The sequence below is a fragment of the Anser cygnoides genome, chromosome 4, assembly GCF_040182565.1.
Source record: "Anser cygnoides isolate HZ-2024a breed goose chromosome 4, Taihu_goose_T2T_genome, whole genome shotgun sequence".
Taxonomy (NCBI): Eukaryota; Metazoa; Chordata; class Aves; order Anseriformes; family Anatidae; genus Anser; species Anser cygnoides.
The window spans coordinates 74923485-74951066 of NC_089876.1; the positions used below are offsets into that span (position 1 = coordinate 74923485).

A 27582-nucleotide genomic window follows, 5' to 3' on the forward strand; every position below is an offset into this window, starting at 1 on the left:
GCACTGGTAAGGGCAGTGTTTTCCCCCACCATGGGGATTTATTTCTTCAGGTCTTCCTTTTGTCGCCATACAAAAAACACAACCACCACTGACAATTCTCAGTCCAGTCTGGTTGAAGTGAGGCCAAATGAATCCAGAAGTGATGGCAGAGAAAGGACATGGACACAGGCACTTCGTGTTTGCATAAGCCTTCTTCCCAGTAGAAATATAATGAAAATTGTTTAAGAGTTCTTAACAAGACATGAGAAAAGCACTGTGTAACTGCTGCAAGCTCTCTTCTGAAGCTGTCAGGGCCAAGCACTACCAAGGAGGACAGAGTATTAAAATGGGTAACTAGACCAAATCACCCAGCAATGCCTATCACCTGTTTTCTTCACAATTACTGAAATAATCCCAAATATCCCACTGCCTGGGACATCTCTCCATACAGAAAGAAAACTTGTGTTGGTATTAAAGATGGCACCAGCTCAGGAAATACAAAATATGTTTTTGAAGACATAAGTAGAAAAAATAAAACCAAACTAACTGAAGAATGGTGCTGACTCTTGAACTACACTGCAATGAAGCCTGTAGCAGACACTTAAATACTTGGATTTTTCTCTTTGTATCCTACAGCTGCAAGGAACACACAATTAGGAGGGTCAATGCCACAGTCAATTGATTAATGTCAATCCAATGGTTCTACGATCTCCTCCCCTCCCAACTGGAATGCAACAAGCAAGAAAGCAGAGGAAAATCCCAGCTGTCACTCACGGTTTTCCCCATGAGATCACAAGCTACGCACAATCCTGATGGCAAACTCCAGGAAATGTAAATGCAATTTGCCATCCCTAAGTACTGTGCCTGTATCGTAATTTGTGGCATCTAAGCACGTAAGATGGAATCACTTTTCCCTATTAGGTCATAACCAAACGCATTAAACAAGAGGAAAGAACAAAAAGGAGAAAGGTGCTTCACATCACTTGCACGAGGCACACCTTATGTATACAAGCGCAGCTGAAGCAGACAAGTACTCGAAAAGAGAGCTCAAAGACGTCAACGCTAAGGCAGCAGACACAGAACAAAGTAATGTACGTGCAGCAGCAGGTAAGGGAAAGGCTGGAAAAGAGCCAAATAAAGTTTGCACATCCATCTCAGAAGCATTTGGAAAAAAAAAAACGCACGGCATAGAAGCCAGTGCTGACAAGAAGCTCTTAATGAACTGCCAGCGGGTCAAAGAATTGTTCTGACTGGTAGCTACAGGCAGAAACCTTACAGACTACTCCTGGAATTAAACACAACAGCTGAGGTTTTTGCTGGGAAGATGCGACTGCACATTTTCCTCACCACGTCAAACACAACGACCTGTAAACGTTGTTTTGAACTTTAATTGGCCAAGAACTACTCCAGGTCCTCATCAGAGCAGTTCTCGGGACTGGACAATGGCTGGACTGAAGTGAACACAATGCTCTTCCAAAACGAATCTCTTGGATTTAACTCAGCTTTAAGACCAGGCCTCCATAATTTGTGTTATCAGTCAAATGTGAATTGTCAAGAGTCTTAAATGTGACAGCCTGACAGATTAATTCGTATGCAAAAAAAAAAAAAAAAAAAGAGGTACTCTTTCTAATGCTAAACTGCCACAGGCATCTACAAGAGATTAAGTAACTTCATGCAGTGCTTACATTAAAAAATAAAAAGTTTTATTTATAGGGTAATCACATTTTCACGGTGATGAGGCAGGATTCACTGGGGTGGAAAGGAGAGCACGTATTAGACAGTTTTGACAGATGGAAAGAGAGAAGTATATTTCTCCAGGTTTTCTTTCCTCTGCTTTCCTATCTTGTTTCCCTCCTTGCCTAAATGTCATCCAGCATTTTTTTCCATCACGCTGACTTCCCCAGGCCAGGCACCAATTCCTTCTGTCCACTCGCACAGTCTCCCTTCAAGTCCTTGCTGCAAAACTCCTCGCCTCCGCTGCAAACGGAAATGTGCCGTCCATCACGTCTCCACAGATTACCAACTGCTTACGCGAAGCAGTGGTGAGTTTTGGCTGGTCAGTGCACCTGGCAATTGATCTTATCTTCAATCAGCAAAACAAAAAAAAAAATTCACCTCACCAAAAACCCAAGTGAGCACTTCTACTCCCTCAAGCCATGGTGAGACTGTTTCAACAACCCACTTGACGCACCTTCCAATGACAGAAAGAGAAACCCCAAAAGTTAATTTTTCATTAAGAAAACCATTACTTTAGGAAATTTACCATTTAACTGCCTTAACGTGCCAGCAGGCAACTGGTATGCTTAGATCACTGCTTGCCAAAGTCCAGACTTCATCTAGATTTAGAAAAAGGGACAGAACTCAGGGGCTAGGAAAAGTGCCCTGACAGAGCCCAGAGGGATGTCTAACCCAGGGTATTATGTAGCTTCTTTGGTTTGGGGTTAATGTGAGCAGAAGACAGACATTTGTACTTTTGCTCTATTGTACCTGAAGGAGGTAGGGGGGGGAAAAAAAACCAGAGGTCAAAAGTGTACTTCCCAATTCCTAAAACTGAATATGAAAATGAACCGGGAATGACATCAGAAAAAAGAAACTCTCTCTAAATGGTATCCTTTATCTCCTAGGAAAGACACTCTACACCACATGGGAACTCACGTAGAATGTAAATAAGTGTTTGCTTTAGCAATTTTTTATTTTTTTTTTAAACAAGCTTTGGCAACTTACTGCATTCCATCTGAATTAAACAATTTTTAACATAACAATCATTTTGGCTGATATTTCATACAGACAACAGGAACAAGGTTTGGGGTTTTTTTGCCTTTTCTTTTTTTAAAAGAAAACCACAGGAAGATAAAAAAGACCTAGAAATACACTTCAGCATGCTCACGCAGCAAGTGTTGAGAAAAGCAAGGAAAATACGGCCTGTTGTACCCAGGTAAACTGTGAGTCACACTTCTCTCCGCTGTGACCAGCGGCCAAAAATAACTGCTGGCTCTGGCTGTACAGATTCTTATAGAAGATAGCTCATTTTGATGGCAGCTTCTTATTACAAACTTGCACATCACGTGTCACTAAAAAAGCGATGAAGCACATTTCTGACACTGAATTTTTGCCCTTCTGGATTCCCATGCATCTGTCTCAGAAACAGTTCTTTCTTACCTAACTTATCCTTTCCTTATTCAACTATTTCCTTTCTCAGTCTTCCCAAGTTCCCAGGTGGTACATTTGAGGGGAGGGATTTAAATAGGCATGATTCTGCCCAAGGACTGCAATAGGTAAAGCTCAACTCTGAAGTTTCAGCTAATTTTAAGCAGAAGTGGAGCAAGCTATGGAGAGTGAGTAGAGCGACAAAACAAGAGATATGAAGAGAGGAACAGAAAGTCAACATAATCTCATTTTTAAAAGTCACGTTTTAAGGCCTGATTGCCATTCGCCATCAGCCTTACATGACAGGGAGCAGTAAGCCAAAGCTCACAGTTCCTTCAGCCATTTTTATAGCAGAGTGCTTTAAAAAAAAATCTGAAAGTATTAAAGCTGCATTTGGGGGCTGTTGACCCTCCTCTTGGAGAAACTGAACTCACAAGACAGAGAAAAGAAACAAAAACCCTATAATTTCTATTTTTTACCTGCTCATTTGCAACGTTAGAGGGAATCTCACCAGCCATTCACTACATAGGGCAGCAGGCACCCAAGGACTAATGAGAACTGAAAGGACAATCTGCAGTCCAGCAGCAGTCTGAACAAAGGATGATGTTTTCATTAACAGAAGTTTAAAAGAAGGGAGGAAAAAAGGGGGAAAAAAAAGAAGGAAAAGAAGGACCGACATGAAATACGAGAAATACAAGACGAGGGGCTTGCTTATAAAATGAGTGCCTGTCTCGTAAGCATTCCTGATATACGGCTTGATGTCAGGCACATGCTGATAAACTGATTACTGGACACTACCTGCACAACTACTCAGGGGAGAGCCTTGGCAAGGACGAAAACGAAACGCAGACTTTCTCAAGTTTTAAGGAACCATTTCTTTGATGTTCAGCTCATCAAATCACTGATGCAGCTTTCACAGTAAACCAACGCTACTCCGGTAGATTTTAAGTGGAGAGCTGAGTGAAGAATAACAAACACCGGGAAGACCTGCAGTAATCTACAAGAACACAAAGCAAAATTTGCAGCTACTGGACAGATCCATAGAAAAAGGCTGGGTGACTTCATGCATCAGGATGAAACCTTCACTGATCATCTGAAGTACTCAACACACAAATCCCTGAACATGCACAACAGACACGCTACAGCCCAGGTTACATGTACCAAAAAGCGCCTAATGACTGAAGGTTACAAAAGCTGTAGTTAGGAGAGAATAGAGAGTTTGCACCTGTACCACACGGGAAACAATGCCAGCTTTTCCCTCCTTATGGAACATGCTGACTTTATCATAAGACCACTCTGCCACCACAGTTTTGAACTGTGTTCCCAGCATGCGGCCCTTCATCTGATCACTTATTCAGAGTGCGTGACCACTGTGATGACCACTTGTACCTCACCTGACTGCCTGATCTATCAAAAGCTCTTGCCTGACAGGAAGAATTCAAGTCCACAGGGGCATTCCAGCACTGTGCAATCCACAGGACACAACAACCAGAACTGTCTTGCTTCCTCCTATTCTTTATCAACTGCTCTGGTGGGTGTCTGCAAGTTAGGAGTATAATCTCTACATGCTTGGACAGATTCCTTCCTAAGGCCAATATTTTAAATAAACCTTTGTATTCAAGAACACCTGAGCCCGCTGAATGAGATAACGTGAATACTTTACCCAAGACATATACATGACAAGTGGATTAGAAACTCTTTCACTACAGCAGGGAAGCAACACTTCACATTTGTCTTGAAAAGAAAACCATGACCTCTTCAAACCTTCTTGCTGCCAGACGTGGAAGACCACGGTCAACAATCTACCTCTGACAGTTCTGACTGTAACCACAGCGGGAACATCCAGCCTCTCTAACACAAATGGGAAACTTTTGATGCCTTTCAGAGAGATTTGCTTGGACAGTGCGGATCTCAAGTGCTTGCAGTGCTGAAGACAAAGCAGAGACTCAGACTGCAAGCTGACAGCAAGTTTGAGACTGAACTTGAACAATTTTGAAGCTGAATATGATTTCTTCCAACATAGTTTCTCCCTGAAAGTAACTTCTCTCGAGTCTTAACCCAAAAAAGTCCATGAAACACAGAAGTTCAGTTGTCAACAGTGGCTGAAAAGCTAAATTTAACTGAGTTTGGAAGGTCTAAAATGTTGCAAGGAAGAAAGGTTCCTGAGAACATTTCATATAGAAATATCACAGCTTTTCCCCTCCAACTAGAAGCTGAGACTGCAAAACAGCTAACAAACTTCTACGATGTGCATTCCCACGAATGTTGACTCCAATTTTTGAGACCTTCTTTTCTGCATAAGAAATGCCAAGAACAATTTAAAGTTAGATTAGAGAGACTGAGGAGACTCATGCAGAATTATTGTCATTTTCCATGGCTAAACTGCCATCTGATGAATACCAGTTCAGCACAATTTAACACCCACTCGTAAGAGGGCCTGCCCTGGTGGAGAGTAACAACTAACTGCCACCCTAAAAGCACAAGTCTTAAAGATGCCACTTGGTTTCTAGGGCAAGAGGAACTATCACCTTTGAATTCTGGCCAAATTCAGCAAGGATCAACTGAACATCCAGGAGCAACAGTAGCTTTTGCATCCCTAGACCAGGGTACTGATTACAGTGCTTCGAAGATCTTTAGCCGTCAGCACATGGCACTAAATTCCTCATTTCCCTTTATGCCCTGGCTAAGCCACGTTTTCCCTGAATACAAGCACGCATTGATACATTTCTCACCAGGCCAAGGTGACCCAAGCTGCTGAAGAACCCAGTGTAAGACACAACACCTTCCTGAACATGAAGATCCCTCTCTTTTCTCCCCACCTCCCGAAGATAATGATGAAATGGGGTTTTCTAAATGATTTGCATTCTTCTATTTTACCATCTAAGACCAAACATGTTTGGAAAGCCTATAAACTGCACATTCGCTTGCATACTCACATGAGATGCCTCAAGACCGAAACTGAAGTATTAATACAATACCGTGACTCTTTCTAACAAAAGAAGGTATTAACTTTCATCCACTTAAGTGTTTCCGCAGTAGGACCACAGTCAAATCATACGAAATAATGCTGAATGTGTTAAAATTTTTGCCAAGGCATTTAAGTAGAAGTAAACCCAATTAGTTGATGAGGGAAAGGCTGTGGATATGGTCTACCTAGATGTTAGTAAGGCTTCTGACGCTGTTCCTTACAGCATTCTTCTGGAGAAATGGTCTCAACTTGTGCCAGGGGAGGTTTAGGTTGGATATTAGGAAAAATTCTTCACTGAAAGGGTTGCAAAGCTTTGGAACAGGCTACCCCAGGGATGTAGTTAAGTCACCATCCCTGGAGGTAATTCAAAAGACATGTAGATGCGGTGCTTAGGGACATGGTTGAGTGGTAGACTTGGTGGTGCTAGGTTAATGGTTGGACTTGATGATCTTAAAAGGTCTTCTCCAACCCAAGTGATGCTATGATTCTACGATTTGCCTTTGCTCCTTGTCCACAGTTCTGTTAAACCACAGTCCAGAGTTCTCTCATATGAGGAGTTATGTGAAGCAACTATGGTGTGTCTACACTAGCCCGGGAAAGAAGAGCTGCTCAGCTTCACAGGCTTTTTTTTTTGTTGTCGTTGTTGTTTATAGACTGATCCAGAGATCTGAAAAAGGGAACTAGAAACAGTTCTACACAAGCCATCGTACTTCCCACTACACAGAGAGAAGCAGTTTTAGACACTGCACAGAACAGGCTTTGCATCTTTGCAACCAGCAGATACTGACATAGCATTTAAGGCCAGTAATTAGGAATTCATGGTGCAAGGCTGTTAAGAAAGGCTCTTGGGACATACTCTTTCTCCTCAACAACTCATCTATCAGGCATGATCCTACATCTATCAAACAGCACTTTAATGGGCACCAAGCAGCAGGAAAACTGAAGTGTTATGGAAGCACCATAGATTGAAAGAATCACGAGGCAAAGGCAGAGGAAATGCACAGAGCAAGATTGTGTTGGGGACAGGCGTACTGTACGAGAAGCAGTGTGCCACACAGCAGTTGCAAAACTGTGGGAATGCAGACAGTTAGGACACTTCTTTCACATTAGAGGGGCAGTTACAGTTTTGCAATATGACTGGCCAAACAGATATTGAGAAGATGAAGGGGGGGCGGGGGGGGGCAAGGCAAACACTGCAAAAAAAATTGCTACATTTTGGAAAGGACGCTTGCATAAACAATTCTTGTTTCACAGAAAAAGCTTGAACAGACCTGCCATGTTCTCTGGGCTTCTCCTAGGCTCAGCTTTAGCACTTGGTTAATGCTGAACCATTAGCAGATGTGATTTTTCTCTCTTTGGGCTTTCTAAACGAGCACAGAAAAAACGACATACCCTCAGGTGTAAAAAGCAGATACTAATTCTCATTTCTGCCCTAACATACTTACCATCTCTGAAGTTTTGTATACATACCAAAATTAAACCCCAGTCAGAGCATAATGAATATTTCATTAATGGACATTTTTCATTGCAAATGTTTTTGCAAAAAAAAAAAAGATTACATATCTACGTTGCAATAGTCATAATGAACCTTTCAGAGAGTGGTATAAAAGTGTTTGTCTTTGAGAATATCTTGATGAATAAAAGAATTCTGACATTTGAGGCCCATTCAAAGGGAGAATATTAAATCCCTTTAAGCCTAAAAGACTTGCATTTGAAGATATGTCAACTATATTCAGTGAAAGATCACTTTGCAGAACAGCAAAATGATGTGGAGGAGAGAAAAGAGGGAGAGAAAAGGAGAACTTATCTGTACCTCGTTTGCTGTAGTTTTTGACCTCTTTGCAGGAATCTCTTTATCCTGTAGGGAAAGTACGAATAAAGAGCATTAGAGAACAATATTGTATTCACATAAATACAGACACCACTAGTTTTAAATGCAAATTGAACATCCCTCTTTCAAGTATAAAGGCCTAAACTATAACTTTTAAAAACAGGTAGTTGGTCCTGTTTGACTGTGAATTATAACCTTCCCAATGTTGGCAGAGGAAGATAAAAACGCACATGGACACATCCACTTTCTCCCAGCTACTTAAAAACTTCAATCAGCAGTTTAGGCATCAGCTGGTTAAAAACACATCAGTCATCCTTTTGTTCACTTGAAAAAGATAAAAAACAGAACAGAGAATGGAAAATGGGTTTGGAGTTATCCACCATAAAATTGAAGTCCACAAAGCTTAGATCAGAGGAGGGAAAGAATGTAACACACAAGGCCTTACCTCCTCCTCCTGCAAAGAAAGCAAAATTTACACAGACCTTCATGATGACCCCCCTTCTTTCTTCCCCCCTCTGGTGCTTATGTCCCACAGAAAGCTCTTTCCTTGCTCACACAGCCAAAATCAAAGGCTCTATGCCTTGATCAGACATCGCTGTACTATAATTTAATCCACAGAGAAGTCACAGACCATAATCCATCCCTCCAAACCTTAAACTCTGGGCGTGGGGTCAGCCACCACATAACACATGGGTGAAAATGCCCATTGCTCTTCCATCAATAGCACCACCTGACCAGAGCATCTTGGTAATGACTCTGATCGAGGCTTGTATCTTCCACTGACTACCATGCTTAGATCGGCTGCTCAAAAAGGTTTCATCCATACTTTTAAGCTCTCAGTTTAAGTAACTGAAGAGATCGGTTCATTACTTCAGAATTCTAAATCTAAACACAGTACAGCTGCTGACCTTTCACACCAGTCATGTCACCCACAGTGTCCCAGCAACACGTAAAGAAAACGGCCCAAACCCTCCCAACCTGTTTGTGTAACAAGTAGACCATAATAAGCAAACCCAAGTCTAACCCAAAGACTGGCAGTTCCCACTGGTGACATATAAAACAGGCATTTCATTATTGCTATAATGAAACTCCAGGGAGTGTGGCTAACAAGACGTGAAAGTGCTCAGCTGCACCTCACGCCTTATAATTCTCCAAAGGTGCGATTACCACTTCTCTCTTGGGCATTGTTGTTGGCTTCCAATTATACTCCCCCTTTTGGGAATTAAAAAAAGAATACGCCACAAGTCACACAAGTATGTGCTGTAGATGTCCTACAGCAGGGAAACGCATACATTTAATTGCAGTTGTAGGAAAATGCCATTTTAAAAAACTAACAATAAAAAGCAAGTTCTAGAGCACAAACACAAGCCTTAAACAGAGGAGAATTATCACAAAATACCATGAGGGTTTACCCCACCCTCAATACCCTGGAGTCTTAAAAAGACACCTAGGGTCATTTACACAGTTATTATTACGTTTTACTACAAGTTACTGAACTCAGCTGAGAAAATTTGGTGGAGTTATATTTCTTGTGTTACATAGGAAATCAGCCTGGATTAAAATGGTCCCTTCTGATGCTACAGATTTGTGTCTCAAATGCTCTAAAAATCCTTTTTTAAAAGTGCGTTTTTACCTAGAGAGTACCAACAAAGCTGTTATCCTTTCAGAAATGAATTTTGTCTCAAGGCAAATATACATACCTCTTTAGCTCCAGCAAAAAGCGGAATGTCATGAAATGGGGAAATATATTTACCATCTGCATTCTCTGAAAAACACAACGAAAAAGTAGCATTACAAATCTAAATACATGCCATAAGACATCTGCATTGCTAAGAACTATTATGCATTATACAGGGATACGGAGTGACACAATATGCATCAGTTAAACTTTTTTTCTGAATTGTAGTTCCAAAGACCAAAAAATAAGCTCCATGCAGGACAATGTATTTGACTGTTTGACAATGACTCATTAGAATGAGAATTATTGCTTCAGTATACAATGCCATACTTTTCTGTTCTTACTACCTGGCAATACAAGCTATGTAAAGTTGAGAAGAACCTTTTATTCTCTTTTCTCCTTCTCCCTGGCAATACAGAACCATTAACAGGTGGAGAAAAAAAAAAAGTGTGAAGTTCCATAAGTTCCATAAGCAATCAGTGAATTTACCTGGGCTTCCTGGCAGTGAAGCCCCAGTAACTTCACTGTGTTTCTATTAAACTAAATTTCACAATCACAAAGAGACAATTGTCCGACATATTAGGCCCAAGTCTGACCAAGAGAATACATGAGGGATAGGATAATTGCACAGGCCCTAGAAATGAAACAATACCTAAAAAAATGAAAAAATTGACATTAACTTAATGCTTAATGAGGATCTGGTCTGCACCTTAGCCTTGCTTCCACTGTAGGGAGAAACAAAACACACTGGAGTGAATGCTTAAGCATTTCAAATTACTCCAAAACTTTTCAGTGTACCAAAAGCTGAAGTACTGCAACAAATCTATGCATAAACAGAAACATCAGCAGCAATACAAAGTACTAACACTAATCTCAAGGAGTTCCCCCTCTGTTAGCACCCCTTGTCACAGTAAATGGAAAAGCAAAGGACTTCCTTTAGCCCTGGACTATACTTCGACCACCTCAACACGGAGGAACACGCGATGGTGGTTTTCACAGCTCTTGGAAGCCTCCCAGACGTTCCTCCCAAATAAAACAAAGTTTGGTGGGGGGCTGCTTGCTTCCACTGAGGAACGTGACTTTCTGCAGCTGACCTGCTGCGCAGGCAGCCCCCTGGGGCTGAGCACAAGGGAGCCCCGGCGGGGTACATCCCTCGGAGCACACGAAACCTCCACGTCTCGCACGACAGCAGGGCACTGCAGCCAGGGTGCGTGACGCCAGCGGACGTCAGATGTAACTCCCGAGAAGCTAATGGACCAAAGATGTACCGAGAGGGTGCTTGCGAAACAAGTGGCATTCGAACAGTCAGCTTTATTACTGAAATGCGTAACGCTGAGGCCGCACGCCACCAGATTTCACTGGGCTTTGAGAAGCCTCCTGAAGGTGCTCTCCCAGATCCCCTCGGTGCTGCCGGCCTAGGAGGTCTCTCAGGGCTCGAGCCCCGAGGTTTTTTTTTTGACATTTCTGAGAGAGGGCCGGCTTCGTCACAGGGTGCAGGGAATGCTACCCGGCTGCTGAGCTGAGGCTGCCGTGGCTACGACCATCCTTGGGCTCCGCCAGCCAGGCTGCCACAGGCACCCCCAGCACCTCTTCCCCTTCTGTGGGGCTTCAGGGGCCAGGGCCCGGCCACGCAGCACACAGCGGCCCTCAAGGCCCAGCAACCCCTCTAAAAGGAAAACATGACAGGAAAACCCCTTATTTTCCACACAAAATCTCCCCCCTCAAGCAAGGGGAGGCTGAGGGGCGATGCCTCCTCCAGCCTGAGGGGTCTCTGCGGGGAACCGCCGCCGCCTCTCCCCCACCGTGCCCCCCTCCCGAGGCGGGGTAGGAAGGAAGGAAGGGGGTTTTACGGAGCCCCGGGGCGCTGCTACTTACTAAAGTAGAGGCGGTAATCGGGAGAGTTGGGCCGCCCCCGCTGCTCCGTGCCGTAGCGGGCCATGGCGCTGAGGCAGCGGCGCGGCGGCCGCCCCCACCCCCGCGCCGCCAGCAGCAGCCGCCCCAGCCCCGGCAGCGCACGCATGATGGCGGCGGCCGCCTCCCTCCCCTTCCTGCGGCCGTCGGGGCTGCGCCGGCCCCCCGCCCCGCCTGGAAGCCCTGGCACGGCGGGGCAGGGAGCCTCCAGGGCCGGTACTGGTGCCCTCCTGCCCTGCCGGCGAGGAGGGAGAGCTGCGGGCGAGCGGGGAGAGCCGCCACCAGCCGCGCCGCCGCCTGAGGGGAGGCATGGCCCCGAGCCCCAAAATGGCGGCGCGGCCCCGCACCAGCCCCCAGTGGAAAGGCGGGCAGGGGCGGCTTGTCCTCAGGGGGTGTTGTTGCCGAGTCCAAACGGTGCCCCCCGTTTCCTTGGGAGTTGCCCCGTTTCACTGTGGGGCTGCTTGTCCCCAGCCTCAGGGAAGAGGGGGACACGGGGGAAGGCAGGGACACGAAATGAGGGGTGACCCTGGCAGCGGTGCCACCCTCACCTGAGGTGTGAGGACCACCCCCCTGCCCGCTCCTTGGCAAAAAAGCATTCATTTCTTCTCAGCACACACAATTCTCACCAGGCCGTCCATAGATGAGCGACTTGCACGGGCTCCCACAGGTAGATAATATTTTTATATTGAACCTTACAAATACACAAACTAGATTCTTGTCTGTATTCAGGTTGTAGTGGTTCTGAAGCTTACCTCCCTATGTACAATCCAATTCCTGCAAAACTGGTGGCTTTGGACACCTGTCTCTTTCTGTTGATCCTTGAGGAGGGTTTCATATGAGTTTCGCCTACCAATATGGGTTCTTGGAGTGTTGCTTCTCTTCATGGATTTTTCAAAAATCCCCGAAAAGGGGCAGAAATCACTGCATTCATTTTACTGATGGAGAAACTGATGCAGACCAATTTTTGTTGCTGTTGTTGCTCATACATCCCAAACCAATGTCTTTGGTGATTGATACTAATTTTAAATTTTAACTCCGATTTGAATTATTGTGGAAGATTTGTGTGGGATAACTACACGTTCCCCTGATTATTTTATATGGTATTTAAAACTTTATTGGGAATTTTTCAATTGCAGCATTAAGGCTTAGACAATCTCTTCCATCGAATTTAAAAGGTATATAACTTCTTTTGCTCTTTATTTGCCCCCTTTACTATTGGGTAGATAAGGTTTTACAAGCATCAGGATTGTTCTGTGTGCGTCCTAAGGACCCAGCTGTATTTTACAATGGAGTGGGAGACTTCCCTGACAGCTTCCATCACTGTTCCTGCCTGTACTCCTTAAACGTGTTAGTAGCTACTCAAGACCTCAGAGAGAGTTGTGTGCTAGTGGGTGGGTTTTGCACTACTGTAAGGGCTCTGGATAAAAAGTTATGGTCTCCTTCCTTCTCTTTTTCTGAGCCATTGTTTGCTAAATTTGTCACAACAGGCTTATCTCCAGGAGAACAGAATGGCAGGCCAATTATCCACCTCCACAGAAGCTGCTAAATAGTTGTTGGTGTTTTGCCAGAGGTGTTGGCATCTTTCATCCCCGAGTTCACCGAATGCAAGGTTTTCCTGAATGGGACACTTGGGGGTTGAAATTCTTCATGTGTCTGTTTGAAGTTCTTAATGTTTTGAGTATGTAAGAGGGCAAATCATCAGTTTTTCACGTGGGAAAAAAAAAAAAAAAAGTAGAGAAACTTTCTCTATTTTAAAAACCCTATTCAGCATTTTCTTTGAGTTGGCCTGCTGCTGAAACATGCAAGGTTAAAAACAAATGTGTCATGGGCCTAGCCTTCCACCTCTGCTTGGGTCTGAGGAATGTGGGTTTCATTTATGGAAGTTCAGAGCTTTTGAAAATCATTTACTGAGTTCACACGCAGTATTCGCAGTATTTTTATTCTTGCAAAGTTGGCAGTTGGTTGTAGTGTTCTTCTAGGAGGAACCCAACATATATTTATTTACTCATACAAGTTAGGAAGTGAAATATGCAGCTGTGGTCAAGAGTCACTGTAAGATGCACAAAGTCTGAGTGCAGAGTTCTCCTTTGCCTAGTGTGGTCTTATCTAAAGCTTTCTCATCTGTAATGGGAAATCAGCTGTGAAACACTTGGAATTTATGAAATATAAATGAGCTCCTGTGCAAGCACTTTCTAGGTGCATAAACAGATGCCATCCTGTTACCTAGCAAGGGTGGATGATATGGTGGAAAAACATGCACAAACCCTGTAAACGTTGTGAAAGCAGAGAACTTGATGTTTTAGTACTCTAAAATTCTCTTAATTAAATTTCCCTACAGAAATAATAACAATAAAGCCCTGAACAGATTTAACTGTGTTTCTCAGTATTATGCATTATGGTACACAGAACATGGCAGAAGTACACGCAGTACTCCTAAAGTCAGATTTAGGTGATATTGCAGCTTCCTTGTTAGAATAAATTTACTTCATACTCTTAAATCTATGAAACAAATACATGTTTTGGTTCTGGTACCTACATGACTCAAATTCTCTTAAATTACTAAGGTTTTTACTACCAAGGTCGTTTTTCACTTCTTTTATTCCCAAGCATTTTATGTCCAAATACTTCAAGTATTGTTCCAATTGGGCCAGCAAAAGGTGCATATAGGGCCGATCCCATTTATTGACCTTGAAACAGCTTCCACTGAAAGATGATGAAAATATTGCTATTTATTTCAATGGAATTAGAATCAGGTCCATCAGACTTAAGTAGGGCTTACATGGTACTTAGGTTTTATGCTTGCCCTCTGCACAGGGGTGAATCTCATTCCACCAGAATACCACTGGAGTATAGCAAAGACTCAGCAGCAGTATAATCACCTAAGCCTGAAGGACACCCTTACTTTAAGTTTGTACTCTGCAGTGTACATTTACATTTCTTTCTTTCATGTATGTATTATGAAACCGTGCGTATGTTTTGCCAGTGAAAATGCCGTGCAAATTAAATGCAGAAAACAGTTTATTATGTTATAAATAATCATAAAAAGAACAACTTCCCTTCCTCCTGAATGAAAATCATTTTCATCTTTTCAGCTAACAAGGCTTTGAAGAATGTCATTAGTACCACTATGTGCTATTTCAGTGTGTTTGCTCTTGACTGGTGATTACATCACTCTCATTAACTTTGCTGTAATGTAACTTCTATCTCCATTGCTTATAAAACCATTAATCTGAAGGAATCAATTCCTGTCAGCCTTCTGCTTTACTGCTACCTACGTGCGAAAGGCCTGCGCTCACGGACCGCTGTCCTCGTGCTCCAGCCACCCTGGTGGAGCAGGTAACTGCTTGCACTTGCTTGGCAGTGCTCCCTTATTCAGGTCACACTGAGCAAGGCCAGCTGAGACAGGACAAAGACACGGGCTGTCATGCTGACTTTTGGCTGCAGCAGGTGAAGGAGCACGGACACCGCTGTCTACCTGCAGATCTTTGCACTGACAGTCTCCAGCAGGAAGAGGATGGCACGTTGTTGGAGTCAGTAATCTTTCTCGTGGGCACAGCTGGATTTGGGAGAGGATGTCTGCGCACAGCCTAGTCACATAAGCACTTGCATTGTACGTGCTGACAAATACCTGATGGCAGCAAAAGACTACATTGTCTAATTAAGAGGAAGAAATTGTGTATTTCAGTAAACAGAGTGAGACTTATTAGGTTACATTACTTTCCATCTCGATGTGAAGAAAGACCCAAAGAAACTGTTTGGGACAGACTGTGAACTCACCTCAGCTACCCTATTGCTGATCCTCAACATTAATGCAAAATTAGTTTTTAGTCATAATATTCACAATGAGGTATGGGAAGATGACAAGTTTTCAGCCTATTTTTTTTCTGTTTCTCCGAGCTGCTAGTTTTTGTTTTTTTTTTTAACCATGCTTTTTGTTAGGCTGCTTGTAACGGAGCGTAGGATTCACATGGCAGATTACTGTCGCTGTGAGTGGGCAGGGTTGCCAGCCGGGCAGCACTCGTCTGGCCAGCGGTGTCTAATTGCAGCGGGTGCTGATGGCCAAGGCCAGCCGGACAGGCACGCCACCGCTCTGCCTGGACTTGTGCCTAGAAAGCCAAGTCCTCGAGAGGCGAGGACACTGTGCCTGTGTCAAGCTTTGCTGGATGCGCCCGTTTCTCCCTTCCTAGACATCTGTACTGTGTTCTTGTTACGCCCTGTGAAGCGTGGATTTTCAGCTACTGTAACTTCCACCCAAACGTGTTCGCAAGTATTGACTGGAACTTGATTTAAAATTTTTAAAATTTATCTTTGTTTACTGCAGAGCAACTTCCCTGTCGCAAAAGAGAAATCACCAAATGGTCTTCTTTTCTTTTCATTCGTTCTTCCACATAGGTGCATGTACAAAAAAAGGGAGAGACAGAAAAAAAAATGTTCTAATTAAGCTCAAAAAGCATTGCCAGGAAACGTGAAGTTCTAGTGCAAAGCTGCAAGTCTATCAGCATTCAAAATAGGGATGTACAATGAAAATTATGTCTTCTTAAGGCTCCCTTCCCCTCTCAATTTTTGAATTGTCAGACGTAAGATTCTCAAAGGATTCCTCAGAAAATATTTTATCTTTGGTAATTTCTACACCCCCTATTTTACATTAAAACATAATAATAATGAAGATTCATCCTCCTGTACTTTTATCTGCCTCGCTCGTTTTCTCATCTTTCCTCATTAGCTTTGATATCACAGTGCCATCTACTTGATCAACAGAGTCAGGTTATTTTCCTTCGAAAACCACCGCGTGGCTGTAACCCCGAAGAAATCAAAGGGCTGCTCCGTTTCGTGGCCAGTTTGCCTCTCCTCCACCCCTCCAAGCCCTTTCAAAGGAGCGATGCCATCAGCTCCGCGCCCGTGAAGGCTGGCCCAGCTCCGAGCATCTTTTGCAAACTAATAAAACACCCCGGTGAGACGACGACGGATCCAGGGGCACGCTGAGAGCAATTCAAGCCCCGCTGACCTCTCTTCTTCCCTGACAGGTGTTTTGTTTGAAAGCCGGGTCCCGCTCTGTACACAGAAAGCACATCAGCCCTTTGGACTTGTAAACTGGGGCAGTGGATTTGTTTGGAGTAAGAAAGCTTCGTGGCAGTCAAAGGATTGCGTAGCCCGGTGGGTTGAGCCATCCCCTCTTTAAAAAAAACAACAGCCTAGTCTGAGCCTGTGGAGGCGTACGCTTTATTAATTTCTCCTCCAAATATTTAGACAAGAAACACTAGAGACAGGGCTAAAAGAAACGATGGCTGTGCACTTGCTTCCAAAGACCTGTTTCTCTACTGGAATCACCAGTCTGGCAAGATCAGCAGGCAGAGGGAAGGTGACACTGCCACACAAAATAACTTTCCACCTACAAGACAGGCTTTCTTCTCGCTCTATGCTGTGGAAAGGTGTTTGAAGTTTTTTTTTCCTATGTATATTTCAAAGTAATTTTGAATCATTCATTGTGAAAAATCAATGTGTAGGCTCCAGTTTTACCTAGCCTGAAGTCTTCCATTTTTATTGCTTTTATCCTCATCTGTCATTCTGTTCTTATCTTACAATTATAGCCACAGACAGATAGGGTGAACATACTCGCAACTTCCCAGTGCTCAAAGTCCTCGGTGGGCCTTTCACGTGATTGCTCTTATCACTATCTAAGCCTCCACGTTTTGTCTCTCAAAAGATATCTTTGCTATGACTCAACGCGTGCAGGCAGAGCGACAAGAGGTGCAGGCTTGCTTTTGTATGCACCTAGGTGTGCTTGTGGGGAGAGCCTAATAGAGACGTCTGCGCCTGTCACTGTCACCTTCCTCCCGTGGAGGGGGTGGGACGGCTTTCCGCAGCAGTACCCTTGTACCCTGCTGATCCTCCGCTGCCTGCTGGCTGTAGTCGCTTCACTGTGCGGATGCCAAGGATGCAGGGAATCAAGGACGAGGAGCACCTGTGGACTCATGTCACTAAACACAGCGATTAATCTACCATTAATGACAGCGATGGTTCTCCAGCAGCATACGGGCCCAGAAGGGAACGGGGCCACACCATGCTCCATCCTGAAAGATTTCTGATATTGGCCTTGCGCTAATAACGCATCCTCTGCTTCTCCCTCAGTAGCAGTTATGTCTTACCAGCCTCAAAAGGGGTGCAGTGAAACTCCGTGGGCGTTCGTGGGCTTGCCTGCCTGTGTCCCTGTGCTTGGAGCAGCTCCAGGTGAGATGCAGGTGTAAAGCAAAGCCAGTGGAGAATCGGGCCCTTCATCCTCCAGGTTAATGCGAGTGTCTGTTTAAGTCACCAGAGCAGGCCTTACTTTCCCTCTGCTGTGGAAAGCGTGCGCTCTGCTGGGCGGTTTGGCCACCGGTGCTCCTGCAGCACACGCAGACTTTGGACCTGGGCAGTTCTCAGGAAATTCTTGCCGGCTGGTGCCATCCCGGTGCAGCCGCGTAAGGAGGCTGCCTTTTGCTCGGAGCAAACCTGAGGTGGCACCTGGTGTCACTGCCGCGGGACTGCAGCAGCGGGGATGAGCACGACAGTCAGCCTGCGCCAGCACTGTGCCTATGGGCTCTGGGATACCCGGCTACAAAGAAATATTCCATAACAGCTGTGAGGAACTGCAGCAAAACAAACAACTGTTTGCCTGCTTAATGGCCATCAGTCTTGATGGCATTCCTGGTTCGTTTATAGCTCAGGATCGAGATAAAGGTTAGCACTGACCATTTAACAATAACCTCCTCTGTGTGTCTACTACAGTTGCTTGGGAACACAAAGCTGATGTTTTCTGTGTTGACACCAGCACCTGTTCTGTCCCTTGAGTGGAGGGACTTCCATGTAAATACCTCGTACGTGAGTGCTAACATCCACTGGCTTCCGATTTGCTTAGGAGACTGAACTCAGCCCAGCGTACAGGGGTCAAAGAGGTATTTGCGGTAATTGTAAAAAGAGCATTTTGCCTGCACAGATGCCAGATATTCCCTCTTGTCTTACGGATTAGTAACTCCGATAGAGCTCGGCTCTAAGTTGTTACCATGGCTGGAAGGGAACAGGAGCCGCCTGCGGATCGCAAGGTGGTTGCCAGCCCCAGACGAGACTCCACGTGCAGTTCTGGTAAGGCTTTCTGTGGCGTTTTGTTATAGTCCAGGTAAAGTACTGTAAACAGTAATAAGAGCCTACAGGGGTTGCATCTGGTTGGCTTTACCTATTCCTACTAACTGCACTGGCACAGTCAACTTGTGTAAGCTCTCCCTGGCTTTAATGTGAAAACAGATAAACCAAGATGTGCGTTAAACCTCACATGGAATATGACTTCAGGTGTGCTATTTTCAGCCTTCTCCACGCTGAGGGGCACAGAGGAGTTATTTTGAGGTTCCAGAAGGGACTCCACATTTCCAGTCTGCGTTGCATGCTAGCTCTGGGCTTCTGGCTGCCCCAGAAACACTGCTGCCGCCTGAAGGTGGGCAAACCATTACAAGCACAAAGACAACAGCAAACCACATCCTCGCTGAATGAACACAAACCTTGTCAGTCCCTGTAGTGTAGGGTGGAGCTAGAGGAAGACAACTTTCTGCACGTGGGTAGATTGCAGTTGTAATAAACACCTGAACAAACTATTCTATCCTAACTTGGCTGCAACTCTGCGTATGTGGCACAGAGCCTACAAAGCCCAGAATTTAATAGAATTTCTTCTTCCACCTTCACCCAGCCAAAGTATATTCCCCACTTTTCCCCAAAAGCAGTCTTAATTTAAATAAACATAATAAAGTCTCATAGAAATGATGGGATCTGTGTCTTTGGAGAAGCACGACGTGGTAAGATCCTACCAGAGGTAAAGGGTTTTTCAGGGCATGCTGCTTACATGTACCCCTGCACCCTCCCCTGCCGCAGCTGCTGGTGTAGCTGCGTGACGAACTAAGCAGGAGAGCGGATCCAGATGGAAAATAGCCCAGGGGGAAGGGAGGGGGCTTTCAGCCCGACCAGCTCCTCCATCCAGCTTCAGATGCTCCCTGCCACAAATAATGGGAACAAGATTCCCCCGGGGAGGGGGGCAGTCAGGGTGGTGACTGTTTAAACCAGTTTTACCACCCTTGCTGAACGTCAAGCCATCGCTTGGGTAAGGAAAAACAAAACAGCTCAGGAAGTCCCCAACCTTAAGGGAACAGGGCAGCTGATTCCCCTCAACTCCCACCTTCATCTGTTTACTCGCTGCCGTGATGTGATGCGTGTCACGGGGTGCCACTGCTCCCTGGGTGCTCTTCTCCCCACTACTGCCGTGCCTCTCAGGGAGCTTTTGTGGTCTGTCTTGCAAAACAAAAGGGTTTCTTGGGGAGTAGCAAAGAGGAAAGGGGACGTAATGTGGGGACCGCCCACATAGCTCGTGACTTTTCTGCACGAGCTCTTCCCGGTATCCCCGTCTCTGCTTTAGTCCTCTGCCAGGTTGTGTTCGGAGCGGACACTTTGTGCAGCACTGGCACGGTGCTGCAGTTTGACACAGTAAATTGCATAACAGTTTCCTCATCTTTTCCTTTCCCTGCTGGGTAAAAATGAAGGGCTTTGATCAGGAGGCAGCATCACAGCGAGCCCCTTCCCAAAAAACACAACCTGTAGATGAGTTCACGGCGCTGCATTGCATCCTTGCTCCGCTGTCTCCCACGTGGCCCTCAGGGGGACACTGCGTGGCAGTGACACGCTTGGCCAGGGCTGCCAGGTGTCCGTGAGCATTGTCACCCGGCGGCGAGCGTGTGGCAGAGCCGCAGCAGTCCAGCTGTGCCGTGGGGAGCCCGCTGCGCCGCTGCCGAGAGCAGAGGGGGCTGCGGGGCCTGGCATCACCGCAGCGGCCGCGATGGCTGCTGACGGCTGCTGGGGCTCTTGCCAGGATAAATGCGGTCCGAGCTGAGATGCCAGCAGCTCCTGCTGTTTTGACATGAGCTTGATTAGACCGGCGCGACGCAGCATCCCCAGGCAGTGCCTGAGTGCCAGGGGCCACTGCTAGCAAATAGGATAATAAGGTCTCTCCCGGGGGCTGAGCCAGGGGTAGTGTGAGCAGCTGTTTCACTGCCATCAGAGCACAGCAATTTGCCACGACAGCCCCTGCGGGTCTTGCACGTGCTTCGGTGTCCCCCGGGTGTGCGCAGGAGCTTCCCCGCTCTGCCCCTGGGCCCAAAGCAGCGTCCCTCCTTGCCTGTGCCCACACTGCGGAGAGCCACGAGTACCGCTGCTGAGTACCAGCGGGGCACAGCCTGGGTTGGGGCAAAGGTGGCCTCAGGGGTTGTGACCTCTCTGTGGCCAGATGTGGCCATGCCGTGCCAAAGACACAGCTCTGTTTTGGGATGCCGGTACCTGAGGAGTGTCCCCTGAAGCCGGGGAAAGGGGCCTGACAGTGCCTGTGGCGTGGGGCTGGCTTTCAAACCGGCCCCGCAAGGCTCGCACATACACCGGGTGAATGCAAACACCGCCCGGGGCGTCAGCTTCCCGGAGGTGGAGCCGCACCGGCACAGGTGGCAGGGCCGAGCCCGGGCCCCACAGCGCTTGGGGAGCCCTGCTCCGGACCCCGCAGCACCTGCCTTCCCCTGGGCAGGCAGCCCACCTCCCTAAAATCACCCCCTTGCCCTCCTGCCCCAAGCCATGGCGAGCACAGACAGCACAGGGGGCCGGAGGAGGAATTTGGCCCTGCTGCGGCACAAGCTGTACATGGGGGAGAGGAGGAGGACGGAGCCCGTGGTGGAGAGCAGTGCGGCTGGGGAGCACGGCGCCCTGCGAAGGAGTCAGTCCGACCGGACGGAGTACAGCCAGAAACTGCAAGGTATCCCCGGGGAACCATGCTGGGTGCTGCTGGCGATGCTCCAGGCTGGGTCCAGCCTGTCCCTGGGCAAGGGCACAGCCCTCTGTGCCCACAGCAGGACCCAGCAATCGCCCCCTTTTGCCCCCCAATTTTTTTAAAGCCCACTGCACGCACAGCAGGCGAAACGCGATCGAGGCCACGAGCGGGGTTTGGGCGTGTTCTGCAAAACGTGTCTGCGGCCGGGATCTTTCTCCTCCTTTCCAGCAGAACGCATCTGCGGTGCAAGCGGTGGTGTGAAAAGACGATGCCTCCGTCCTCTCTGCCTTTTCCTATTGCACGAAGTGGGACGTGTGCTAAATAATTTGAAGCACCAAGGGCAGTTGTTTCTTCCAGTTGAGATTATCAGGATCTCTAATGTGTTTATCTGTTGCTTGGATTGTGCGAGCCTGAACTGAAATACGTCCAAATACGTGCTTTGATGGGTATGCTGATTCAAATTATACCATTATGAAGAGCGTTTCTTTTCAAATAGCCGAATTGCACCTGGGCCAGAAATTGGCGAATTATGTCAGTATTGGGCCTGTCAATCAAAAATTAAATGCAGCACCACAAATGGAGGAAAAGCATGGAAAATGCGCATAGCTATTTCTGGGAGAGCTCTGGAACACAAACTGATGAATTTCTGTGGGTTTTCAGGGTCTCGAACAACAGGATCCCATCACAAATGTGGGGTTTGAGTATTATTACAATATAAACATTTATTACTAATACTGATATAACTGCCTATGGCAATCACTCTTGTGGCAGTAATCCTTTATGGGGAAATAAAATAGGAAAATACTTTAGGTTACTGTATTATGGTTTTGATGCATTTAATTAGGAAGCAGTATTCCTTCAGAGAGACAATAAAAGCAGAAAATAAAATAATAAACCAGAAAATAATAGGATTTATATGGGGGCTGCATACGCTGACAACAACAAAGAGGCCCATTGATTACACTGTTCCCTCCCAGTGATAGCTAATCGATGGGAAGATGAAAAATGTTCGGTTAATTCAGGCACGGCTCCGCCAGGGGTGTTTCAGGGCGCGAGCAGGGATCGATGCGGCCGGGCCGGCAAGCCCCAGGCACGTGTGCACGCGTGCTGCCAGAGCGGCGGTTCTGCGTGCGGAGGGGCTGCCCAGGCCAGGTCGGGTTGTGACAACGATACCCAGCAAAGTGCACGGCACCTTCCTGTCCCCTCCAGAGTGTCTCCTGTTGGAAATCAGGAGCGAGGGAGGCAGGGGAGCCTCGGTAGGCACGGCAGCATGTGATGGCAGCAGGCCAGCAGGACGGTAAATCCAGCTTTACAGCTCCTGCCACCAGCGGGGATGGCCGCGGCCACCTGTGGCGAGGCACCCGCCTGGGGTTGGCTCGCTCTGCACGCTCGTGTTTGCTCGAGAAAAATGTGGCTGGGTTAACGAGGTACCTGCAGGCTTTATGTTGGGTAGAAGGCGCCTGTCCTCAGAGTAAAAATAGCCAGTGGGTGGAAATTCCTATGAAGTGTGTTTACAATATCGATAGAGATGCAGCTGCAGACCAACACCTGATCTGGATCGAATTTTGGTGATCTAGATGTGCCCGGATCTAATAGATCATGGGTCCCAGACCTAACCAGTTACTCTCCAATACCGATGATGTGCTACGATTGTACTCCTTTATATTCTTCATTTTTCTTACCGGTGCTGGAATGCGAAGCAGCTTACTCCAAGGTGAGGGAGGTGCTTTTGTTGGCACAAAACTTTCCAGTTCTCCTTTCTTGGTAAAAACAAAAACAGCTCTGTTGGTGATGCAAACAGTCTGTATCGCCAGGTCCGGAGTCTCCGATCGCCCTGAAATGGTGAATGTTTTGCAAAAAGATTCAAATGGTAATAACTTATACTTGCTTCCCCCATGAGTTGGAGGCACACATTTGAGAGCTCTGCTGTTCAATTGCTCCCCTATTAACACAAGCAAGGATGTGGAAGATGGGGAGAGGCAACAGGGAGCAAAGCGTGCAGACGGGAATCTCCCATGAGCGGGACAGGTTTCCATCGGGAAGCCAGCGGTCAGAGCTTGCAGGGCCCCGCTGGTGACAGGCAACCCAGGCGGAGCACGGGAGCCAGGTGTGTGAGACACGATGCGTGCGTCAGCGCTGCAGCACATCTGTGCAAGGCGAAGCACATGATCGTCTCCCGAGGCCCCTTTCAGCCCTCTGTGTAGTTTATGGGGATCCCTGAGCAGAAAGCGGGCAGTTTCCCCCACCCCAGCCATTTCCAGCAGCTCTATAGTACAAGCTCAAAGTGTGGCTGGTACGCTAGAAAAATGGGTCCCAAATAAAAGCCCATGGCCCCCCCCAAAAAACACAAACAAACAAGCAAAAAAACAAGTGAACAAGCTGTCTGACATAAAAATCTTGAGAATTCACTTTCCACCTTTGGATTTCCCTTCAGTTTTGCTTTTTTATACAGAATCCCAACTGTTTTCTAAAAAGGGTGAGAAAAGGAGCCTACCACCCAGTTCTCCAAGGCAATCAAGGTGGCTTGCTCTGTAGGTCTGCAAGCGTGAGAACAACAATAGCATTGTCAAAGGCACAAAGCTTTTGCAAGGCTTTTTCACTTTACAATTAAGGATTCATTAAGAACACAAGTAAGCATTTTCGTGGTTGATTATTATCCAGAGTAACATCCATTCAATGTCTTATCTGGTGTGAATGCACACGCAACACCTCCCGGTCTTCCTTCTTTTGAAAAGGAAGCAAGGTGCAAAGTAACCATTTTATTCTCCAAGAGCTTGGCAAACATGAATGTGCCTACTTCAGCTCATCCTGTGAGATAGCCAAGTGCCACCAGCCCCATTTTAGCTGGGGGGGAAGCAAGGGTTGCTTCCAAGTGGCCATTCAGCCATGCAGCCACCTCAAGCTCAGCTTGCACTCGTGTTCTGGGGTGAGTCCAGGAACACCTCGATCAAGCCGTGTGGGTCTTTCTTCCCTGGCACTGCATCAGCTGGAAGCGAGCATTGCTTTCCCAAAGAGGGAAGAAGGGGGTTAAGGAAGATAATTTTGCTAGCACTTGATGCAGAAATAATTTGGAAGGTCATTTTAAGAGCTCAGATCCAGCTCCTGTGGTATTTCTATGCAGGGCCCTGCTCTACCTTCACTATTTTCAATAGTGCAGGTTTCTGTCCTGCGAATATGTTCTTTCGGGCAGACACAAGAACTTGCTACTATCCCTAAGTGGCACAAAATGGTATTTAGCAGCTCTGTTTTCAAAAGTATTATCATAGCTTTTTAGCTGGTAGGTGCTGGTCTCTCCTACAGTTGAAAATCCATCAGTAGCGGCTGGAAAAGTAACTATATCAATATCTGTGTATGGCATTAATGTCGGGATCAATCTGTGAATTAACCTGAAGCTGCCATCCTGACAGTACCGATTTCAGTAGAGGAGGTTGCTTGATGTAGTTATTGGCACATAAATGTTTGCAAGATCAGGGCAGGCTGAGAGGTGGTGAATCGTGAGGATAGACCCTATCAACCAAAAAGGGATTTAAAACATAGTTCACTATCTGTTAGGTTTTGGACAGACTTGGATTTTTTTTGTTTTGTGGATGATAGTATGCCAAACTTGTGCTTGGTGTGAAAAATGAGCTATAGAAAGCGGTGGGTTTCCAGAAAGAGCCAGAGATCAGCGTTTGCAGTGTTCAGCGAAATAGTATGTGCTTTGATAATGCTCCTTGTATTACAGATCTATTACACATTAACTTCCTCCTAACTCTGGATGGGAACGGGTCAACCGCGCTATCAAACGATTTGCACATGCTTTAATTTCAGGTATATCAGTGGCATACCTGTACTAAACACACTGATGCAAATCACTCAGCGTATTGCCTCAGATCTCCTATCTGAACCCCAGATCTTGCATCTTGCCTGTGTCTGGTGTATTTCTGAGAAATAACTACCACCACAAATGAAGCAGAAACCCGCAAAATTGCACGCATGCCTGGAAAGCTGCTACCCCTTGGTACCCTGAAGCCCAGCAGGAGGAAACTCATCCCCTCCCTGCTCCATCGTGAGCAGGGTGGACTCCACCACAACCTTCCTTTTTCCCATCCACCTCCCCTCCCTTCTTGGCTTGCCACTTCTTCCCGCCCAGACTACACATTTGCCCGGCCTCTGCATCTCCTGGCAGTGGTAAAGATCCTCCCCAGTTCCTTATTTGCTTTGCCCTGTACTTACTGATTAACTTTCCGTGTGCTACAATGCAGATGATATCCTATTTCATTGCAAAATGTATTGATCTTTGGAGCAGCTGGGCGGCTGAAGTACAGTACAGAGTAGAAGTCTGGATTATTTCCTGATGTGCAGGAGGTGGCTTGATGAAAATGTACCCCTGGTGCCACGAGACGGAAAAATCACAATCTAACAAATACGTTATTTTCTCATGTGCAAATTTGAGCTCGGAGGATCTAATTCTGTTAACTTGCACCGTAATAAATCTGGAGTTATTTCTTGACCTTACTGCAGTGACAGCCAGGCTGGTGTGGGAATAGAAATGTTGTTTTTGCAGTGTTACATTGTATAGAAGGAAGGAATGTGGTATTGAGATATGCTTACAGTGATAAGAAAGCTCAGCAGGTGTCCTCCTAAAATGCAGACAACCAGACTCCTTAGAGCAATCAGGTGAAAATCACTATGTTAAGTCAAGCCAGATAAGGGGAGAAAACATTACCATCTCAAAAACAGGCCGGCAACTGAAGGCCAGGCATTGTCTGTGAAGCATCAGGTAGATTGTGAACCTGGATTACCCACTCCAGTGGGGAAACAGGGGAGGGTCCTGTCATCAAAAAGTATATAAACTGTGTTTTTGGAACTAGTAGGGGCGCTCTCCTGCTTGTGGGGCGCCCGCCATTGCAATCGCGAATAAATTACTACTTCACTGAGATCCTCGCCTGAGCCTAAGTTATTGGCTACGGAGTGTTTCTCACAATTTGGGGGCTCGTCCGGGAGTCAGTCACCTACCGGGGAGCCCCACCGCCGCAGCAGCAGGAAGGCATGCCCCGCTGATTTCAGCGGTCCTGTGCATCGACGGTGGCGGTTCTGCGGAGAGCTGACAGAGGGCCCGAGACTGATTAAAGAGGCAGGATCCGTGAAGTAGTGGGGAAAGGAAGAAGGTAGGCACTCCGGGTTTAAGAATTGATCCGGTAACTCTGTGCACAGACCAAGGTAAGAAATATGAAGTATTGCCTTGGGGGTCGGGTGAGACTCTGTGTGACGTGTGATTGAGACATACTTTTGTACGAAGCGAGTGTGGAGTCCTTATCCGTGGTTCCGTAGCTCCGCGAGGGGCGCGGCCGGAGACGGACGAAGCGTGAGATAAGGGAGAGAAAGGAAGAGTCTCGGGAAATTTGGTGTATGGTAAGCCCTTGCACAGGGAAGTGCTTGGCAATACACCAGGGAAATTTGGTGTGCGGTAAGCCTCGCACGGGGAAGTGCTTGGCAGTACACCAGGGAAATTTGGTGTGCGGTAATCCTTGCACGGGGTAGTGCTTGGAGTACACCAGGGAAATTTGGTGTGCGGTAAGCCTTGCACGGGGTAGTGCTTGGCAGTACACCAGGGAAATTTGGTGTGCGGTAATCCTTGCACGGGGTAGTGCTCGGAGTACACCAGGGAATTTTGGTGTGCGGTAATCCTTGCACGGGGTAGTGCTTGGAGTACACCAGGGAAATTTGGTGTGCGGTAAGCCTTGCACGGGGTAGTGCTTGGCAGTACACCAGGGAAATTTGGTGTGCGGTAATCCTTGCACGGGGTAGTGCTCGGAGTACACCAGGGAATTTTGGTGTGCGGTAAGCCTTGCACGGGGTAGTGCTTGGCAGTACACCAGGGAAATTTGGTGTGCGGTAATCCTTGCACGGGGTAGTGCTCGGAGTACACCAGGGAATTTTGGTGTGCGGTAAGCCTTGCACGGGGTAGTGCTTGGCAGTACACCAGGGAAATTTGGTGTGCGGTAATCCTTGCACGGGGTAGTGCTCGGAGTACACCAGGGAATTTTGGTGTGCGGTAAGCCTTGCACGGGGTAGTGCTTGGCAGTACACCAGGGAAATTTGGTGTGCGGTAATCCTTGCACGGGGTAGTGCTCGGAGTACACCAGGGAATTTTGGTGTGCGGTAATCCTTGCACGGGGTAGTGCTTGGAGTACACCAGGGAAATTTGGTGTGCGGTAAGCCTTGCACGGGGTAGTGCTTGGCAGTACACCAGGGAAATT

The 27582-nt window shown here is 46.7% G+C and overlaps 2 protein-coding genes across 3 annotated transcripts in view; one reads left to right on the forward strand and one right to left on the reverse strand.

Annotated features, from left to right (window-relative positions):
* PPA2 (inorganic pyrophosphatase 2) overlaps positions 1 to 11890 on the reverse strand; it is a 36286-nt gene extending 24396 nt beyond the window's left edge. Inside the window, exons 1-3 of one of the 2 annotated variants that reach the window (XM_066996862.1) lie at positions 11479 to 11890; positions 9626 to 9690; positions 7908 to 7952 (exon numbers count right to left, since the gene is read on the reverse strand). In XM_066996862.1, the coding sequence (XP_066852963.1) occupies positions 7908 to 7952; positions 9626 to 9690; positions 11479 to 11623 (255 nt within the window). In that variant the 5' untranslated portion in view covers positions 11624 to 11890. The remainder of the gene's footprint in view (positions 1 to 7907; positions 7953 to 9625; positions 9691 to 11478) is intronic. The other variant, XM_048066467.2, reaches the window with a different exon arrangement.
* A 9125-nt stretch (positions 11891 to 21015) lies between these two features.
* ARHGEF38 (Rho guanine nucleotide exchange factor 38) overlaps positions 21016 to 27582 on the forward strand; it is a 46654-nt gene continuing 40087 nt past the window's right edge. Inside the window, exon 1 of the mRNA XM_013195771.3 lies at positions 21016 to 21325. Within this exon, the coding sequence (XP_013051225.3) occupies positions 21148 to 21325 (178 nt within the window). The 5' untranslated portion in view covers positions 21016 to 21147. The remainder of the gene's footprint in view (positions 21326 to 27582) is intronic.